The sequence below is a fragment of the Hyperolius riggenbachi genome, chromosome 5, assembly GCF_040937935.1.
Source record: "Hyperolius riggenbachi isolate aHypRig1 chromosome 5, aHypRig1.pri, whole genome shotgun sequence".
In the NCBI taxonomy this organism is placed as follows: domain Eukaryota; kingdom Metazoa; phylum Chordata; class Amphibia; order Anura; family Hyperoliidae; genus Hyperolius; species Hyperolius riggenbachi.
Window position 1 is genome coordinate 11,526,453 of NC_090650.1, and position 22,058 is coordinate 11,548,510.

The window sequence follows — 22,058 nt, forward strand, 5'->3', positions numbered from 1 at the left end:
TATAGGCTCGCTATACACCAGCGGCTCTGTAACATGTATACGCTATAGGCTCGCTATACACCAGTGGTTCTGTAACATGTATAAGCTATAGGCTCACTATACACCAGCAGTTCTGTAACATGTATAAGCTATAGGCTCACTATACACTAGCGGCTCTGTAACATGTATAAGCTATAGGCTCGCTATACACCAGCAGTTCTGTAACATGTATAAGCTATAGGCTTGCTATACACCAGCGGTTCTGAAACATTTATAAGCTATAGGCTCGCTATACACCAGCAGCTCTGTAACATGTATTAGCTATAGGCTCACTATACACCAGCGGCTCTGTAACATGTATAAGCTATAGGCTCCCTATACACCAGCGGCTCTGTAACATGTATAAGCTATAGGCTCACTATACACCAGCGGCTCTGTAACATGTATAAGCTATAGGCTCACTATACACCAGCGGCTCTGTAACATGTATAAGCTATAGGCTCGCTATACACCAGCGGCTCTGTAACATGTATACGCTATAGGCTCGCTATACACCAGTGGTTCTGTAACATGTATAAGCTATAGGCTCACTATACACCAGCAGTTCTGTAACATGTATAAGCTATAGGCTCACTATACACTAGCGGCTCTGTAACATGTATAAGCTATAGGCTCGCTATACACCAGCAGTTCTGTAACATGTATAAGCTATAGGCTTGCTATACACCAGCGTTTCTGTAACATTTATAAGCTATAGGCTCACTATACACCAGCAGTTCTGGATGTGAGCCTGGCATCAGGGGCATAAAGAGGGCCTGTTATTCTACATACCGTGATCTTTCTCCCTTGGTAGGACTCGGTGATCCGGAAACCGATCTCTACGGGATCCTGGCTCCTCACGGACAGATGGGGTTGGGACTCGTGGAGTTGCCCGCTGCACATATCAAAGGTGACGACATCGCCACTCTCCTTGGCCACGAAGCCGCAGTTACACGATGCCGGGTGCTCCACGCTCCCGCAGTCCCACTGACGCACGTGGACCTCGAAATCCCGCGACGCGCTCTTATACAGCACGAAGGTTCCTGTGTTAAAGTTGTCATAATACCTGCAAAAGATACATTTACTGCCAGTTCACCTCCCGGCAGAGATTTTATCATATCGCAAGACAAATAAGTGGAAATCTACTTCAAAAGCACTAAATAATAACTTCCTCTTCCTCTCCTCTAAAATATTAGACGCAACATGATACATTTTATGGGAAAAAATGTTTCTTCATTACAATTTATGCAAGGAAGTTTTACAATGTTTCACTTTGCAGGGAGCACTGAAAGGGTTAAGCTTCAGTGTTTGCTGTATGGGGATAGCTGTCTAGGCGCCTGGGCAGAGCTCTCCTGCAGTCTATTCACAGCTGCTGTTACTAATTAGACACTTTTATCTGGCTAAACAAACACTGAACACAGAGCATGGAATTTCTTCAGCAACTATGTGTGTAATAATAACTTTTCATTGTGTGCTGTGCAAGAGATCGAGCGCTGAGCGGTCGTTTACGCGATATCATGACATGGGTACAGGCGCAGGACCACTCGAACATTGCTTAGCGTCGCATTGAAATAACGACCATCCCGGCAGATCGGATCGCTAAGATCCCCAACGATTCCTGTGCAAAGTACCACAATTACTTAAAATCTGGTTCGCCCTGGACGTGTAACGTCGAGTGACGTTGTGCATACCCACCAGCAGGAGGAGGCGTCGCTGATGACCATCATCAAAGGGACATCGCTGGATCCATCGGGTGGTATGTACGGAGCTTAACACATTTAGCACACATCCCCTCAACAAGCATGCAGCAAATCAGGTGCTCTGACTGAAGTCAGACTGGATTAGCTGCATGCTTGTTTCAGGTGTGTGAGTCATACTCTACTGTAGCCAAAGAGATCAGCAGGGCTGCCAGGCAACTGGTATTGTTTAAAAGGAAATAAATATGGCAGCCACCATATCCCTTTCAGTTCTGGTGTTGGGAATAAAGATGGCCACCTCCATGTCATTCTCACTACAGATTACCTTTCAATACAAAACTCGACTATTACACTATGCTCAGGGCCAGATTTAGGCCAAGGTCACCTAGGCCATGGCCTAGGGCACCACAAAAGCAAGGGCACCAAAGCAGCAGGATAAACTGGTGCAGGATAAACTGGTGCAGCATTTGCAAGCTTGCAAATGCTGCAATGCAGAGAGATTAGGTGAGCACCTGACCGCGGTACTCTGCTGCCAGTAGCCTGTGCAGCAGCCACCTTGCTCTCTGTGCAGCATTGGAGACAGAAAAGAAGACGCAGCTTCTGCACTGCAGATGGCTACCTATACTGAAAGGGGGGGGGGGAGGGGGGGATAAGCAGGGATTAAGGGAGTCATCTGGCTACATATACTGGAAGGAAAGGGGGGAGGGGGTCATCTGGCTACCTATACTGGGGGTAATCAGGCTACTTATACAAGGGGTCATCTGGCTACCTATACTGGAGGGAAGGAGGGCGGGTCATCTGGCTACCTATAGTGGAGGGGGGGGGGGGGTCATCTAGCTACCTATACTGGAGGGAAGGCGGAGAGGTCATCTGGCTACCTATACTGGAGGGAAGGGGGAGGGGTCATCTGGCTACCTATACTGGAGGGAAGGCGGAGAGGTCATCTGGCTACCTATACTGGAGGAAAGGAGGAGGGGTCATCTGGCTACCTATACTGGAGGGAAGGAGGAGGGGTCATCTGGCTACCTATACTGGAGGGAAGGGGGAGTGGTCATCTCGCTACCAATACTGGGGGTAATCAGGCTACTTATACAAGGGGTCATCTGGCTACCTATACTGGAGGGAAGGGGGGGAGGAGTCATCTGGCTACCTCTACTGGAGGGAAGGGGGAGGGGTCATCTCGCTACCCACACTGAAGGGGGGTGGCTGGGGACAGTGGCCTTGGGTGGTAAAGAGTACAAATCCGGCCCTGACTATGCTAAGCACGGTGTTCCTGACAAATACACACATACAAATAAAGTTTTAAATGTAAATGACTGTGGTCCGTTCCCTGGGAGGATGCTGTGGAGAAAGGCTTACCTGCCATCGAAGGTGACAATGTGGGGGTCGGTGAAGGAATAGCAGTGCGCAGTGGGGACGTCCTTCACTGTAATCTAAGGTGAGATTTCATTATAAACAGACCCGGCGAACAATGAGAGTTACAACTATACAAGCAGGTGCCGGGACTCCGCATAAGGTTATAAAGATTAGTGAGAAGCACAAATTTCACATAATAATAATTTGGCATCTTAATTCGCAACTACGATGCAAAATCGTAATGCATAATTTTGGGGAAAAAATCATAATACATTTCATTTGTAAACATGATCAGGAATCGTAATTTAGCAATTTGGTGTAATTTTTGAATTTAATAGCAAAGCCATTGCTACTATCAAATGCTACTGTCACCAAAATTGCTACGTATGTTATTTTAAAAATGCAAAGGAAAAGTGTTTTTTAAACTAGAAAAATTGGAATTTAAAATCAATTTTTCCTTCCCATTTTTAAAATCGAATCAAATACTACAAAGGCCTCAATTCTGGTAGCTATGTGCGGTAAATATTTATTTGTAGGTAAAATACCTTATGCGGTTTTTTTCTCTCTTTTTAGCAATTCTGAAAGAGTTTTCTGCCTTTCCAAACATGCGGTAAAACGTTAAAGTGCGGTAAACCGTGCGGTATTTCAGCGGTAAGCATGCAGTAAATATATAATAGTAGTCTTTAATTGTCTTTCATAAGTTAAGATAGTCTTTGGAAGATGTTTTTGAGGGGGGGGGGGGGGGGGGGGGAGGTGTATTTGATGATGTAGCAACCTATGGAAAGTACATTTATAGGCATCCCCTATATAAAAAAATCCAGTAAATATTTGGAGTTTTGTTTCTACTATTCATTTCTATTACACGGCCTGAATAGGAACGCCACTAAAACAGCAAAATGCATACAAATTGACTTTACCTCCAGGTACAGGCAGGTCTTACACTAAATTATGTGCTAACATGCCCCCTAATTTCCATGAGAATAGCGATTTTTGGTAAAATGAATGCAAATGACCGCATAATTTACCATATGTGGTAATTCATGACTAAAATCTACCAGAATTGCTAAATATCATTACCGTATGCGATAAATTTCCATACATGAAGGTAATTTGCCCGAAAACACTACCAGAATTGAGGCCAAAGGCCCATATACACTTTTTCTCCTGAGTTTTCTCCTAGGAGATAACTTTCATATTCTCTTTAAAATATCTTTTAAGCATTTTACAATTGAAAAAGTACCTAAAAGTTGGTGAAGAAGTATTATCAAAATTATTTTGAGTATTTTCTTGCTTGCTTGTGGTTTCATAAGCAATTAATTGAAAAATGTAAAAATATCGCCTAGGAGAAAACTTAGGGGAAAAAAAGAATTGCATATGGCCAAAACTCTTTTTGAAAAAAATTTTCACTTGCTCCTACTTTTCTCCTTAAAGAGACTCTGTAACATTAAAAAGATCCCCTGGGGGGTACTCACCTCGGGTGGGGGAAGCCTCCGGATCCTAATGAGGCTTCCCACGCCGTCCTCTGTCCCACGGGGGTCCCTCTGAACAGCCGGCGACTGTGCCGACTGTCAGTTCAATATTTACCTTTGCTGGCTCCAGCAGGGGTGCTGTGGCGGCTTTCCGTTCCGAACTACACGGAAATACCCGATCTCATTCGCAGAGCCGGGACAAGGTCCTCCAGCACCCAAGGCTGAGACACCAAAGTGCGCCCCTCCATCCCTGCCTCCCCATCCGTCACACACTGATTGCTATTAGACTAAGAGGCGCCACAGGGCCCACAACCTCCCCAACACCTTAATATCTAGTTATCTGGCTTGCAGTCACTGCTATGTATCCCCTTTTCTTATTTCTTTCTGCTTCAAACACAATTAGGAATGACAGCTGAATGAATTCTGCGCCCCCTCCTACACTGCGCCCTGAGGCTGGAGCCTCTCCAGCCTATGCCTCGGCCCGGCCCTGCTCATTCGGGTCCGCTCTACTGCGCAGGCGCAGGACACTTCAGACTCTCTTTAACATATGTAGTAATTTTGGTAGCAATAGGTTTTATGGGGGCTTTGGTATTCATTACCAAAGTCTGCACAAAAATATGTGTTAATTACATGTAAATTCATGCATAATTGCGAATGCTTACAATTACATACGGAATTAATTCTGCTTTTCCCCCATAATTTCGCATTACCATGTGTAATAGTGAATTACGATGCGTAATTACGCACAGGCGTAATTTCTGCTCATCGTTACCCCCTCAGTACATACATGCACTATATATACCCCCCTTCATAAAGACATACAGTATATCGCCCTCTATTCCAACATACAGTATATATATCCTCCGCGCCATACAGTATAATATATATATATATATATATATATATATATATATATATATATATATATATATATATATATATATATATATACACCCCCTGTGCATCACCTGTATCACGTCGGGCACATATCTGCTCCACAGGAAGTTGGCGCTCTCTATGGGTTCCGCCACAATACTGGTCACCGTGTCCCCATCAGCTGCGAAGTCTGTGACCGCCGTGTAGTAGAGAACAGCCTGACCGCACGTCCCGTTCTGGCAGGGCGATCGCACGAGCTCCACTTCACAGGAAGACAGGCTCAGATCCCAATCATGCTTCTCTCCAGCTGTGGAGAACAAGGCGGGAGTCCAGCATTACTGGTGGTCGGCCAGGAAGAGGGGGGGGGGGGGGGGTCAGAGTGCAACAAACTGGATCCAGTATAATCACACGTGAGATCACCCTGCGAGATGGGAGACAATCGCCCAGCCCAGATCCATGGCTTACATCTCTCATACAATCTCCTCATCTCATCCAACTCCCAGCCCAGATCCATGGCTTACATCTCGCACACAGTCTCCTCATCTCATCCAACTCCCAGCCTAGATCCATGGCTTACATCTCTCATACAATCTCCTCATCTCATCCAACTCCCAGCCCAGATCCATGGCTTACATCTCGCACACAGTCTCCTCATCTCATCCAACTCCCAGCCTAGATCCATGGCTTACATCTCGCACACAGTCTCCTCATCCGATCCAACTCCCAGCCCAGATCCATGGCTTACATCTCTCATACAGTCTCCTCATCTCATCCAACTCCCAGCCCAGATCCATGGCTTACATCCCGCACACAAAATGAGTATATTGTAAAATGCAACTAAACTATTAAAGATTTCCATGAGGCAACAGCTACACGTTCATTGCTGAGGTGCTTACAGAAAACCTAAGCCGATTAAAATTATTTAAAATAAACACATGATGTACTTGCAGATAAATATTACATACAGTACTTACCTTGCCGTCAGTTCCCCTGTGCCGACTCCAGTGTCCCCCTCTGTGCCTCCTCTGTTCCTCCCTTGGTGTCACCTCTGTTCCCCTGCGCCTTCAATGTAACTCTCTGTTCCACCTCTACCCCCCACTGTGTCCCCTCTGTCCCCCTGTTCCCTCCACTGTCTCCCTCTGTGCCACCTCTGCCTCCCACTGTGTCCCCTCTCTCCCCCTGTTCCCTCACTGTGCCACCTCTACCCCCCACTGTGTCCCCTCTGTCCCCTCCACTGTCTCCCTCTGTGCCACCTCTGCCTCCCACTGTGTCCCCTGTCTCCCCCTGTTCCCTCACTGTGCCACCTCTACCCCCCACTGTGTCCCCTCTGTCCCCTCCACTGTCTCCCTCTGTGCCACCTCTGCCCCCCACTGTGTCCCCTCTGTCCCCCTGTTCCATCCACTGTCTCCCTCTGTGCCACCTCTGCCCCCCACTGTGTCCCTTCACCATCTCCCTCTGTGCCACCTCTGTCCCCCACTGTGTCCCCTCTGTCCCCCTGTTCCCTCACTGTCTCCCTCTGTGCCACCTCTACCCCCCACTGTGTCCCCTCTGTCCCCTCACTGTGCCTCCCACTCTGTCCCCTCTGTGCCTCCCACTGTGTCCCCTCTGTCCCCGTTCCATCCACTGTCTCCCTCTGTGCCACCTCTACCCCCACTGTGTCCCCTCACTGTCTCTCTCTGTGCCTCCCACTGTGTCCCCTCTGTCCCCCTGTTCCCTCACCGTCTCCCTCTGTGCCACCTCTTCCCTTCACTGTGTCCGCTCTGTCCCCCTGTTCCCTCACTGTCCCCCTCTGTGCCACCTCTGCCCCCCACTGTGTCCCCTATGTCCCCCTGTTCCCTCACTGTCCCCCTCTGTGCCACCTCTGCCCCCCACTGTGTCCCCTCTGTCCCCCTGTTCCCTCACTGTCTCCCTCTGTGTGCCACCTCTGCCTCTGCTGTGTCCCCTCTGTCCCCTCACTGTCACCCTCTGTGCCACCTCTGCCTCACCTCTGTCCCTCTGTCCCCTTGTTCCCTCACTGTCTCCTTCTGTGCCACCTCTGCCTCTGCTGTGTCCCTCTGTCCCACCTTTGCCCCCCTGTCCCCCCTTGTGCCACCTTCTGTCCTAGTGATGATCATAATGTGCTGATTTTGCGGAACTCGCTATATAGTATAGTGTTTCGCAGCAAAATGTCATTTTACAGAGTTTCATTTCCCTGCAAATTTTATACCAAAAGCGGTACCATTTTTTTTAAGCAGACGCCTGCAAGTTGCAGTCTAGCAAGCTGTCTGCAAGCATGCATATGATATAAAAAAAAAGCACTTACATTTTTTTTTTTATCAAAATACAATTATTTGTATGTAGAACAGAGGCGCCAGCAGGATAAAAGTCAATAACATTTTTAAAAATTGCTGGGAGGAAGTGGTGGGCTTGCCTCCCAAAAGCAGACACGAGATCCTGTCTTCATATAAATCAATACATTTATTATACGGTACCCCAAAAACAGTGCAACGCGTTTCGCAGGCCCAGCCCGCTTCATCAGGCAATAAACGTGGGGACAAAACAGAATTTCGGCAATAGCAGGTGCTACGCCTCAGGTGCAGGTGCTACACCTGCTATTGCCAAAATTCAGTTTTGTCCCCACGTTTATTGCCTGATTGTTATGATCGCTGCTGCAGCAGGTATTGCTGGCAGTAGTAGTGCTACTGAGGCAGTTCTGATCTCTTTCCATGCAAGCTGCATAGCTTTGTCTGCCTTTCCCTGCTGTCAGCTTGTGACTGATTATCATTCACCTGTGTGGGAATCTGCATGTCTGCTCCCATTGGATGACCTCAGTATAAACATCTGCTTCCTGCAGGACTCCTCGGGTTTTCATAGCTTCAGTTTAAGCCTGTCTTGCTGTCGCTTCAGCCCCCGATCGTGTTTCTTGTTCTAAAGATACTTTGCTGGTCTTGCATCATATATTGGTTCATTGCCAATATATATGCATACCAGCACGTTTATTATTTTCCTTGTATTCGTGTTACGTTGATACATCAGTGTCGCTGATATATACGTACACGAACTGTTTATATCCTGTGTTCAGTTAGTCAGTTTTCCAGCACGTTTTGGTAGTTTGCGCGTATCGTGATCACCCGTGCTGAGCTAGTATCCTGCTCCTGGTCCTGTTTGTGGATTGCGTTCATCTCTGCGAGGAGATAACGAATCCTTCTGAATCCTGTCCTGTTACCGTTTGTGGATTGCGTTCATCTCTGCGAAGAGATAGCGAATCCTTCTGAGTCCTGTTCCCTGTATTGCTCCAGTGCGAGTCAGTGTTCCTGCTTATGTCATATATCGGTTCATTGCCGATATATACATATGTTAGTCAGACGTTACAAATAGTTTCATTGATAGCTGTAATTGTAATACGCTAGGAAAACATACTTATTGTATATTTGTCTGTGTTACGTTCATCTATCTTGATCCTGCTATTTCTTGACTATCCTGTCCTGTCTTTGTGAGGCACGCCATCGCTGTAAACGCATTGGCTGCCTCATGGACTGTCTTGTTGTGGACGCTTGCTGTCACTAAGTAGTGGCTAGTTTAGCAAGCGTTCATTCTGTCTACCTGTCCTGATCTCCTCAGTCCTGGTTTATGCGCTCAGCGTTACTTTGCGCTGAGACGTTATCACGAAAGTATTGTTTGTGGCTGTTCGGATCTGCACCGGCTCTTTGCCCTACAATCTCCTATTGGAGTCAGTCCTCTCCTCCACTAAACTGGGGATATCCTGATTCCTTGTGCTGGTGTGTGTACCTCCTTCACGTCAGCTTATGCAGCACGTGCTGACCGTGGAGAATACACCTCCAAGCGTGACATTGATGAAGCGGGCTGGGCCTGCGAAACGTGTTGCACTGTTTTGGGGTACCGTATAATAAATGTATTGATTTATATGAAGACAGGATCTCATGTCTGCTTTTGGGAGGCAAGCCCACCACTTCCTCCAAGCAATTTTTAAAATTTTTATTGACTGTTATCCTGCTGGCGCCTCTGTTCTACATACACATACTCTGTGTCCACTCCTGGTGGAGGGGAGTGCTACCCCCTTTCCTGTTTCTTTACTACAGAGAGCAACTTCTTATCCCTGAGTGAGGACAGGTCTAATCTCCTCACCTGCCTATTGAGTGGTTGCCTGAATGGTAACCCATGTTTGTGAGTATAAATTCTCTCACTAAACCACTTACCAATTACACCATATTGGGCTCTCGGTTTTTTCTATTTCATGTATTATTATTTATTATACTTTATTTGCTACTACTGCCCATAGTTTTTTTTTTTATCTTTTTACACTTAAAATTTTTATATTGCATCCAATACAGAGGTTTGTACTGAATCCATTACAAAAAAAAATTGAATTTGCCACCTGATTAGATGATGCTGCGTACGCCCGACACCAGGGGGCGCACACAGAAGAGAAGATCGCTGGCGGTTATTGCCGCTAAGAAGACGGGAATGTGCGCGCAGGGAATCCGTGAGGTGAGTATTTGTAATTACTGGACGATCCTGATTCATCCTTAAAGGGAAGGTCTGAGCAAATCACAAATATAAAATCCATAATTTTAGTAAGAATCCAGAGAGCCACCTATTAATTGAAGTGCAACTAATAATAGGAGCCAGCAACAACCACCGCAAACTCTATTTACAAAAAATTCTTGTTGCTGTCTCATGCACATGTACAAAATTTTATTACCGCCTTAGCTGTATATTGGAAGATCACAACACATTAAAACAACAGACACTTAAAATCACTACCTGGCCAGGAGCGCTCACTATTTTAATAAAGGGGACCAGACCTGTGCATACATGCAGCGTGATCGCCCAGCCTTGGCCTATGCAGAAAACGCTTTGCACCACACTGGTCTATACGGTCCTCATCCCACCACCACAACACCCAGCACGCTGTGCTCTGCTGACTCGAGTGCCTGCTATTGGCACAGATTACGGATCCTCATGACATATCTATGTACGGGGTTCCGCCCAGAATGTTCAGACTTTAGGTTTGCGTGTTGTCATCTGCCTCATGGTAACACTGGTTTGCTAAGGAACTGGCTCTGCATAGCGTATACTGTCACTTAGTGGCTTTGATATACTTGCACTTTCAGATGGCGGACTCCTGTCCGCTTGGCCAGACCTACAGTGCACTGGGTCTCTTGAGTCACGCAGACATATCTCGTGTCATGATCCTCTGAAGCGGTCAATCCTCTTGGCTGTTAGCAGTAGAACTAGGGATCCCAGCAGTATGGAGTTTCGCTCAGCGTGCCGGCGTTTGCACGTGGAAGGCCAGCGCGAGCACTCCGGAGGTAGCCACGCCTACCGACGCGTTTCGCCCCGCCCACGGGGCTTTCTCAAGGTAGCGAATGACAGTAGGTCTGCACACCCCTCCTCTTAAGCTCAGTCACTCATACTCCGCCTCCAGCTTGTATCACCATGGCAACAATTGCCTCTGTTTACTCATATTTCCTGGTAGCGGCGGAGGAGATTGATGGCTGGGAGAGAAGTGTTAGATTTATACTCATTCAAAGAATTCCACATTATCACATTTTGTTACATGGGTGATATCGTGGAGTTTGACTTTGTTCAGCCAGCATGTATTAATGCTTCCATATTCCAGAAGCTGATTACTGCTCTTATAAGAAGTAAACAAGGTTCAGATCAGTATTCAGACCTCTGGGTGTCAGAGTTCCCAGACGGAAGATCCAGGTCTGTTCAATCTTGTAAAGATCTTTTTCAATATTGCCACCTCGGAAAGGTATATGTTGCTTGATTATACCTTTAAAGGTCAGGCCATCAGGTTTTCCGTTATGGAAGTCCCTAAAATGTTTCCCTAAGGGACTATCCAAATCTTGGTTTCGGATGTTTCCTAAATGGTCCCCAATGCGCTTACTTAGGCGGTTTTTGGTTTTCCCTATATACAGGAGATTACAGGGGCATCTGATAGCATAAACTACACGTGTTGAGTTACAGTTTATATTATCACGTATATCGAAAAGCATTGTACCATCATGGTTAGTAAAGGTTTTACTCCTCTCTACGTATTTACAATTTACACAGGATCCACAGGGGAACATCCCCTCTCTCACTGGATATCTGTCCAACCATGTCTCAGGCTGTGTGGAGTGGAACTCAGATCTCACCAAACGGTCTTTTAAATTTTTTGCTTTTCGTGCCGTCATAAACGGTCTTTCTCCAACACGTTTTTTTATTTCATCGTCCAACATGAGAACATGCCAGTGTTTCTGGAGGGATTTCTGCAGATCAAACCAGTGAGGTCCAAAATCCGACCCATAGAATCACTCTATACCTCTATCCCTAATGAAGTGGGAATTGCAGCTACGGCCTCAAACCTGATGGCCTGACCTTTAAAGGTATAATCAAGCAACATATACCTTTCCGAGGTGGCAATATTGAAAAAGATCTTTACAAGATTGAACAGACCTGGATCTTCCGTCTGGGAACTCTGACACCCAGAGGTCTGAATACTGATCTGAACCTTGTTTACTTCTTATAAGAGCAGTAATCAGCTTCTGGAATATGGAAGCATTAATACATGCTGGCTGAACAAAGTCAAACTCCACGATATCACCCATGTAACAAAATGTGATAATGTGGAATTCTTTGAATGAGTATAAATCTAACACTTCTCTCCCAGCCATCAATCTCCTCCGCCGCTACCAGGAAATATGAGTAAACAGAGGCAATTGTTGCCATGGTGATACAAGCTGGAGGCGGAGTATGAGTGACTGAGCTTAAGAGGAGGGGTGTGCAGACCTACTGTCATTCGCTACCTTGAGAAAGCCCCGTGGGCGGGGCGAAACGCGTCGGTAGGCGTGGCTACCTCCGGAGTGCTCGCGCTGGCCTTCCACGTGCAAACGCCGGCACGCTGAGCGAAACTCCATACTGCTGGGATCCCTAGTTCTACTGCTAACAGCCAAGAGGATTGACCGCTTCAGAGGATCATGACACGAGATATGTCTGCGTGACTCAAGAGACCCAGTGCACTGTAGGTCTGGCCAAGCGGACAGGAGTCCGCCATCTGAAAGTGCAAGTATATCAAAGCCACTAAGTGACAGTATACGCTATGCAGAGCCAGTTCCTTAGCAAACCAGTGTTACCATGAGGCAGATGACAACACGCAAACCTAAAGTCTGAACATTCTGGGCGGAACCCCGTACATAGCTATGTCATGAGGATCCGTAATCTGTGCCAATAGCAGGCACTCGAGTCAGCAGAGCACAGAGTGCTGGGTGTTGTGGTGGTGGGATGAGGACCGTATAGACCAGTGTGGTGCAAAGCGTTTTCTGCATAGGCCAAGGCTGGGCGATCACGCTGCATGTATGCACAGGTCTGGTCCCCTTTATTAAAATAGTGAGCGCTCCTGGCCAGGTAGTGATTTTAAGTGTCTGTTGTTTTAATGTGTTGTGATCTTCCAATATACAGCTAAGGCGGTAATAAAATTTTGTACATGTGCATGAGACAGCAACAAGAATTTTTTGTAAATAAAATATAAAATCCACTGACCTGGGGCTTCCTCCAGCCCCTGGCAGCCGTCCTGCACCCTCGCTGCAGCTCCGGTGGCTCCCGGTCCCCTCCGGTGGAGAAGCCGACCTCGATAGGTCTGCTTCGGCTTCCTCTGCGCTCCAGCGTGCGGTTCATCTGGACTGTACAGCACAGGCGCAGTAGTTCAGTCCAGATGATGTCAGCACGACTCTGAGGGCCGCTCGCGCAGATGCAGTAGGAATCCTGCGTCGGAGGGGACCCTGGGCCACCAGCGTGAAGCGCAGCTGCGGCGAGGGCACAGAACAGCTGGCGGGGGCTGGAGGAAGCCCCAGGTAAGTGGATTTTTTTTTTTTTTATGTGCTCGGATGTGGCCTTTAACCATTCTATTTTTTAAGACAATATACAGTGTACCGCAAGGGAGATTAAAAAACATTTTTTCTTTGAATCTATTAAAATCAATTTTCTCAAAAACTACAAGTTGAAGTTAGTCCGTAAGTTAGAGGTTTGTAAGTCGGGGACTACCTGTATGCATCTGTCTGCAGCTCACAGCAGATAATCAGCGGATTTGGTCATGTTTGTCCGTAGCTTACAGCAGGTTATCAGCAGTGACGCTAGTTCCCTCACTAGTGTGATGTAGACGGTCTCAGTACAGTAAAGGCCCCTCAGGCTTGTTTATTGTTCAGAATGGAGATGTAATCTCGGTGTGTCGGCCAGTATGGAACCCGCAGCCCCCCCCCCCCCCCCCCCCCCCTTCCCCGACATCCGAGCGTGTCTAAACAGCAAAGAGTTCAGAGGAATCATTACACAACACATAATCCAATCTCCAGTCACCTCAGGCAACGAAAGCTCAATTTCCTCGGCCTGATTGTCTCTCACTTCTTCAAAGAAACAGTTAAACTGTAACAAGTCCTCAATTGCTGCAATCCATGGATGTGAAATACAATCGCGGAGCCTCGGGGGTCACCCTGACCCGCTACACGCGGTGACCCAGGACAGCGCACAGCGCTCAGGATATGAGGTGCAGGATGTTCCCTCTGTCACTGCTGAGATTAAAGAGATCTTCCGAAGACGGCTGAGCAGTTCTGAACTCACTTCATAATTACAAAAAGTTCATGGCGGGTGACCAGGGGGAGGGAGGGCTGTCACCGGGGAGTTTCTGGGCCCAGAAAACTTTTTGAGAAAACTCGATTGGCTTTGATAGAATAAAGCAAGGGGCACCACAAAATATGTTACAGTTTTAAAGTAACTAAAAATGAGATAAAGGGTCTGTTTCTTCCCCCCTGTTTATCTGCAGGACTGAATTAGGGAGGTACTTACAGAATAATTAGCGATGGAATTTGCCGCTGTGACCCTCATACTGTACCCTAATTCCCCCATAGACGTGAGCTAGTGGGCCCCTTTGTAGTGCCTGCCCCCCTCCCCCCAACTATAGAGGCAGGCCCCCTATACTGTACCTTTTCCCCCCTATAGATGTGGGCCTCATATACACGTACATAATAGAAGGGCACCCAGGAAAGCCAATAGTAGAATATTGGTAAATAATAATATTCTATTATTTAAAGGGGAAGAAGGATTGTAAAATATCGGTATTAAATACCGATATTTTACTATAACTACACCTACCCTACTCTCACACAGAACCCCCCCCCCCCCCCCCCCGACTTCTAATCCTCTCTCCCCCTCCCCCCACACACACACATGAACTCTCTACCTGACGCCTAACCCTAACCGCCCCCTACAGCCAATCACCAAAATTTATTTTTACAAAAAATAATTTTTGCGGGCGCCCATTGAAATAGCGGCATTGAGGGCAAATTTGGGGGCCAGTGGGTGCTAATTATCGGGGGCCTGGGCACCCAAATTTCCCCTCTTTACCGATATTCCAATAGGCATCTATGGCTGCGCGCAGACTTTCACCGCTATCGGGTGCCCAAGTTGCCTGCTTCACCCCAATATTGTACCTTCACAGGGTATAGATATTGCCTCCCTAAACTGGAATTTCACCCCCTATAGATATGATCCCCTTTGCTGTACCTTCACCCCCTATAGATGTGACACCCCCATACATGTAGATGTGAGCACCCCTATAGATGTGAGCCCCCATGCTGTACCTTCAGTAGCTGTGTGGAGTTTCAGAGTCACTTTGCAGTCATTGTGCTCCTGGCCGGTGTCTGAGCAGATTATAGGCACTGAACTCTCCACCGTCATCCGGTATTCCCGGCCGTCCTCAGCAATGCTCACCGCTTCCGGAAGCAGCTAGTGGGGAGGAAACAGCATAATCTATAGATGATCTGTAATTTCCAGGCATGTAATAAAATCGTTACCATGTTACTGTGTACACACAGTGCTGATATGTGCATGGTGAGAACTGCCTACCTAATCAGAAAGGAGGAGGAGCTAGAAGGGAGGAGAGCAGACAGCATGACTCATCAGAAGGGAGGGTTGAGGGGGGAGCTAGAAGGGAGGAGAGCAGACAGTATAACTCAGCAGAAGGGAGAGATGAGGAGGTAGTTAGCAGAGAGGAGAGCAGACAGCATGACTCATCAGAAGGGAGGGGTGAGGAGGGAGTTACAAGAGAGGTGAGTAGACAGCATGACTCATCAGAAGGGAGGGGTGATGAGGGAGTTAGCAGAGAGGAGAGCAGACAGCATCAGAAGGGAGGTCTGAGGGGGAAACTATGCCCCCACTGCTACGACCCCGCCCCTTCAACAAAAAAATGTATTGCTGCACCCCAATCAACCTTGTATTGATAAACTGTCTGAAATCAATCAGGGTAAGTGACACACTCAATCAAACCCATTGCTAGATAAAATTGATTTGTGTATGGTCAATAAGGGTGACCTCTTGCTTGCAACATTTCTGAAAAATTTGTAGGGCCGCTTCCACTAGGGTCAAATGCGGCCCAAATCGGCAGCGTTTCCCCACCGGTGAGTCGGGCGTGGAAACGCTGTCTATACTTTCAGTTGTTTGCCACCCGAATTGCGATTCTGGATGACAAGCTGCAGATTTCTGCAGCACACATCCGGATCCCCAGACCTGCAAGGCACGGCTAAGCGATCTAGATGCGTGCTTGCCTCTTACAAAACGCACACGGCTAGTGGAAACCGGCTCTTACATAAGAAAAGTGAGAAATGGCGGATTGTGAGAAAAATTTTGTACATCAGGGTGAATGCAAACTAACAACAGAGAGCATTGTGGGAAATGCGTCAGCCAGTAATAACGGGCCATAAAACGTGATTGGACAGATTTACCCGGATGCCGGCGAAGAATTCCTCGCTCTCCAGGAGGAGGCCGTGAACATCTGGTTCTTCTAAGTAGAAGCTGGAGACGCTGCAATATATCTGAACGACAAAATACAGAGCAGACACACAAACAGTCATTATCACAGATAATAGATTGTCACACGGTGTGAAAACACTTCATAAAACTGGCGGCACTTTGAGGATCGGATTACAGAGGGGTCCGTAATAATTATAATAATGTTCCTCCGCTTTAATCGGATAATTCCTGAACGCGGTGTGTCATTCGAATGACGATATAATGACTGAGATACACAGTTACTGAAAGCTCTCAGTTTGCAGAGATCTTCAGGGCCCGTTTCCACTTGTGCGGTGCGAATGAGTCGCGGAAAACGCAAAACGAATTTGCACGTGTATGCAAATTTTACCGCGAATTCGTGGGCGTTTTCGCATAAGTTAGTAAGTATGCGAATTTAACAATGTCAGTGCCTGTGTGCTTTTACATTGATTTTATGCAAAAACGCCGTGAATTCGCATACGAAAACGCATGCGAAATTCTTATTAAATACATTGTATGCGAATTGCATAGCGGTATGCGGTAGGCGAATTCTGCGGGGTCTACCGTGCAGATTTTTTCTGCACAGAAAAACAGTGGAAACAGGCCCATCCGCTTGTATTGTCTATGCGAATCTGCATGCAGGTAACGCATGCAGATTCGTTCTAAAGGAAACGGGCCCTTAGAGTAACTGTAGGTCAGACTTTAAATGATGTAATATAATTCCATATGGTGTCTGCGTTGTCAAAGCGCTCATTCAAAAGTATGCCTAAAGTGGCGATGACATCATCACTATTAGTCCTGCCAGGCGCAGCTCTTCGTATGCTCATTTACTAAGCGTTCTGAAGCCAGTAGAAAATATACCTGGTCTCCCCGAATGCTCTTAGAGGAAATTCCACTTAGCTAATCAGCCTAGGCTAAACATCACTGGGAGGGCGGAGCTACATACCAGTATACAGCAATATATACAGGATCTTCTCAAAAAATTAGCATATTGTGATAAAGTTCATTATTTTCTGTAATGTACTGATAAACATTAGACGTTCATATATTTTAGATTCATTACACTACAACTGAAGTAGATCAAGCCTTTTATTGTTTTAATATTGATGATTTTGGCATACAGCTCATGAAAACCCAAATTTCCTATCTCAAAAAATTAGCATATTTCATCCGACCAATAAAAGAAAGTGTTTTTAAAACAAAAAAAGTCAACTTTCAAATAATTATGTTCAGTTATGCACTCAATACTTGGTCGGGAATCCTTTTGCAGAAATGACTGCTTCAATGCAGCGTGGCATGGAGGCAATCAGCCTGTGGCACTGCTCAGGTGTTATGGAGGCCCAGGATGCTTCGGTAGCGGCCTTAAGCTCATCCAGAGTGTTGGGTCTTGCGTCTCTCAACTCTCTCTTCACAATATCCCACAGATTCTCTATGGGGTTCAGGTCAGGAGAGTTGGCAGGCCAATTGAGCACAGTAATACCATGGTCAGTAAACCATTTACCAGTGGTTTTGGCACTGTGAGCAGGTGCCAGGTGGTGCTGAAAAATGAAATCTTCATCGCCATAAAGCTTTTCAGCAGATGGAAGCATGAACCCACTTTTGAACCAGAAACAGCGGCAGAGGTGCCTGACCTGGGCTACAGAGAAGCAGCACTGGACTGTTGTTCAGTGGTCCAAAGTACTTTTTTCGGATGAAAGCAACTTTTACATGTCATTCGTAAATCAAGGTGCCGGAGTCCTGGAGGAAGACTGGGGAGAGGGAAATGCCAAAATGCCTGAAGTCCAGTGTGAAGTACCCACAGTCAGTGATGGTCTGGGTGCCATGTCAGATGCTGGTGTTGGTCCACTGTGTTTTATCAAGGGCAGGGTCAATGCAGCTAGCTATCAGGAGATTTTGGAGCACTTCATGCTTCCATCTGCTGAAAAGCTTTATGGAGATGAAGATTTCATTTTTCAGCACAACCTGGCACCTGCTCACAGTGCCAAAACCACTGGTAAATGGTTTACTGACCATGGTATTACTGTGCTCAATTGGCCTGCCAACTCTCCTGACCTGAACCCCATAGAGAATCTGTGGGATATTGTGAAGAGAAAGTTGAGAGACGCAAGACCCAACACTCTGGATGAGCTTAAGGCCGCTACCGAAGCATCCTGGGCCTCCATAACACCTGAGCAGTGCCACAGGCTGATTGCCTCCATGCTACGCCGCATTGAAGCAGTCATTTCTGCAAAGGGATTCCCGACCAAGTATTGAGTGCATAACTGAACATAATTATTTGAAGGTTGAATTTTTTTGTTTTAAAAACACTTTTCTTTTATTGGTCGGATGAAATATGCAAATGTTTTGAGATAGGAATTTTGGGTTTTCATGAGCTGTATGCCAAAATCATCAATATTAAAACAATAAAAGGCTTGAACTACCGTATATACTCGCATGTAAGCCGAATTTTTGAGCACAATAAATGTGCTCAAAAGTCCCCCTCGGCTTACATGCGAGTCATGTGTGGCTGTGTCACCCCTTTCCCCCTCCATATGCTGCCGGGAGAGGTCTGTCAGTGTCTGTGTGTCCCAGCCCCAGGCAGTGGGTGCTTGTCTGCAGAGTGGAGCCGCCGGGGACCCTTGCTGCCTGCATGAAGTATGCAGACGGTGCAGTAGTGGCTTACCTATCAGGGTCGTCTGCATTAAGTATGCTGCCAGGAGATATACCACCATGTGAAAGCAGGTTTCTGCGTCCCAGCTGGCGGTTCCGTGCCCACAGGAATGTCACCGGCCACTTGTACGGGATCGCAGCGGTGACGTCAGCGCCGGGGTCTCCTATTCAGCCTGTGACGCTCACGTTGGCTCATCTTTGTGACACCCTCTAGTGGCGTCTTGGTACACAGTGCGCGTGTCTCACAAGCGGAATAGGATACCCCGGCGCTGACGTCACTGCTGTGATCCCGTACTAGTGGCCGGGGACATTCCTGTGGGCACGGAGCCGTCGGCTGGGAGGCGGAAAGCTTCTTTCACAAAGCGGTATATCTCCTGGCAGCATACTTAAAGCAGACAGCCCCAGCGCGGATAGGTACGTTAAGCCACTACTGCACACCCTGCAAGCATGGGGGAGGGGAGGAGAGCATCTACTGCAGCTTATATAGGGAGATACAGGGGGCACATCTGGCTAAATAGGCGGGGTGCCTAATATAGTGGGCACATATGGCTATGGGGGGGATTTCTAATATAGGGGGCATATTTAACTATGGGGGGAAGCCTAATAGGTGGTACATCTGGCAATAGGGGACTGCCTAATACAGGGGCACATCTGGCTATTTATAACTATGTGTGGGGATTCTTCATACTTAAGACACACCTGTCTATTTATCCTATGGTGGGGGCTATAGTGGGGAGGGGGCTTACATGCGAATCAATGACATTTTCCTGATTTCTGAGGTAAAAGTTGGGGGGTCGGCTTATATGCGGGTCGGCTTATATGCGAGTATATACGGTACTTCAGTTGTAGTGTAATGAATCTAAAATATACGAAAGTCTAATGTTTTTGAGTACATTACAGAAAATAATGAACTTTTTCACAATATGCTAATTTTTTGAGAAGATCCTGTAGATGTAGGAAGTGTTATTGATGCTGAAATCAGGAAAATTACAGATAAAGTGGGTATCCTGAATAATTTACTGCATTCTACTACAGGGTCTCTTCTTTACAAATATAATTTATACTAATAACTTTTAGTCGGAGTCATGCTTTCACTGATTATTATTGATTTATAGTCTTATAAAGTGATAAAGTTTTTACCCGATCGCCCAGCCTGACGTTGATCCCGTCGAGTTCTATGGTTGAGTAGGACAGGACGACGGCCTCTTGCCTAAGCTCCTCCTTCTCTCCATTCCCGGCCAGCCTGGACCAGCGAATGACGAACCCCAGAGAGGTGTTTGCGGTGGGCGGGTCAAAGAAGCATTTCAGATACACGGCGGACCCAACCGCCTCTGCGGCGATCCTCGGGGGGCTGGGAGACTCCGGCAGTAATCCGTAGGGGTCCGTAATAATTATAATAATGTTCCTCCGCTTTAATCGGATAATTCCTGAACGCGGTGTGTCATTCGAATGACGATATAATGACTGAGATACACAGTTACTGAAAGCTCTCAGTTTGCAGAGATCTTCAGGGCCCGTTTCCACTTGTGCGGTGCGAATGAGTCGCGGAAAACGCAAAACGAATTTGCACGTGTATGCAAATTTTACCGTGAATTCGTGGGCGTTTTCGCATAAGTTAGTAAGTATGCGAATTTAACAATGTCAGTGCCTGTGTGCTTTTACATTGATTTTATGCAAAAACGCCGTGAATTCGCATACGAAAACGCATGCGAAATTCTTATTAAATACATTGTATGCGAATTGCATAGCGGTATGCGGTAGGCGAATTCTGCGGGGTCTACCGTGCAGATTTTTTCTGCACAGAAAAACAGTGGAAACAGGCCCATCCGCTTGTATTGTCTATGCGAATCTGCATGCAGGTAACGCATGCAGATTCGTTCTAAAGGAAACGGGCCCTTAGAGTAACTGTAGGTCAGACTTTAAATGATGTAATATAATTCCATATGGTGTCTGCGTTGTCAAAGCGCTCATTCAAAAGTATGCCTAAAGTGGCGATGACATCATCACTATTAGTCCTGCCAGGCGCAGCTCTTCGTATGCTCATTTACTAAGCGTTCTGAAGCCAGTAGAAAATATACCTGGTCTCCCAGAATGCTCTTAGAGGAAATTCCACTTAGCTAATCAGCCTAGGCTAAACATCACTGGGAGGGCGGAGCTACATACCAGTATACAGCAATATATACAGGATCTTCTCAAAAAATTAGCATATTGTGATAAAGTTCATTATTTTCTGTAATGTACTGATAAACATTAGACGTTCATATATTTTAGATTCATTACACTACAACTGAAGTAGATCAAGCCTTTTATTGTTTTAATATTGATGATTTTGGCATACAGCTCATGAAAACCCAAATTTCCTATCTCAAAAAATTAGCATATTTCATCCGACCAATAAAAGAAAGTGTTTTTAAAACAAAAAAAGTCAACTTTCAAATAATTATGTTCAGTTATGCACTCAATACTTGGTCGGGAATCCTTTTGCAGAAATGACTGCTTCAATGCAGCGTGGCATGGAGGCAATCAGCCTGTGGCACTGCTCATGTGTTATGGAGGCCCAGGATGCTTCGATAGCGACCTTAAGCTCATCCAGAGTGTTGGGTCTTGTGTCTCTCAACTTTCTCTTCACAATATCCCACAGATTCTCTATGGGGTTCAGGTCAGGAGAGTTGGCAGGCCAATTGAGCACAGTAATACCATGGTCAGTAAACCATTTATCAGTGGTTTTGGCACTGTGAGCAGGTGCCAGGTGGTGCTGAAAAATGAAATCTTCATCGCCATAAAGCTTTTCAGCAGATGGAAGCATGAACCCACTTTTGAACCAGAAACAGCGGCAGAGGTGCCTGACCTGGGCTACAGAGAAGCAGCACTGGACTGTTGTTCAGTGGTCCAAAGTACTTTTTTCGGATGAAAGCAACTTTTACATGTCATTCGTAAATCAAGGTGCCGGAGTCCTGGAGGAAGACTGGGGAGAGGGAAATGCCAAAATGCCTGAAGTCCAGTGTGAAGTACCCACAGTCAGTGATGGTCTGGGTGCCATGTCAGATGCTGGTGTTGGTCCACTGTGTTTTATCAAGGGCAGGGTCAATGCAGCTAGCTATCAGGAGATTTTGGAGCACTTCATGCTTCCATCTGCTGAAAAGCTTTATGGAGATGAAGATTTCATTTTTCAGCACAACCTGGCACC

General features: G+C 46.6%; 1 protein-coding gene across 1 annotated transcript in view; it reads right to left on the bottom strand.

Annotated features, from left to right (window-relative positions):
• VWDE (von Willebrand factor D and EGF domains) overlaps positions 1-22,058 on the bottom strand; it is a 168,497-nt gene that overhangs the window by 122,645 nt on the left and 23,794 nt on the right. Inside the window, exons 6-11 of the mRNA XM_068236783.1 lie at positions 20,012-20,335; positions 16,177-16,266; positions 15,037-15,181; positions 5,509-5,723; positions 3,075-3,148; positions 811-1,084 (exon numbers count right to left, since the gene is read on the bottom strand). Coding sequence (XP_068092884.1) covers positions 811-1,084; positions 3,075-3,148; positions 5,509-5,723; positions 15,037-15,181; positions 16,177-16,266; positions 20,012-20,335 — 1,122 coding nt within the window. The remainder of the gene's footprint in view (positions 1-810; positions 1,085-3,074; positions 3,149-5,508; positions 5,724-15,036; positions 15,182-16,176; positions 16,267-20,011; positions 20,336-22,058) is intronic.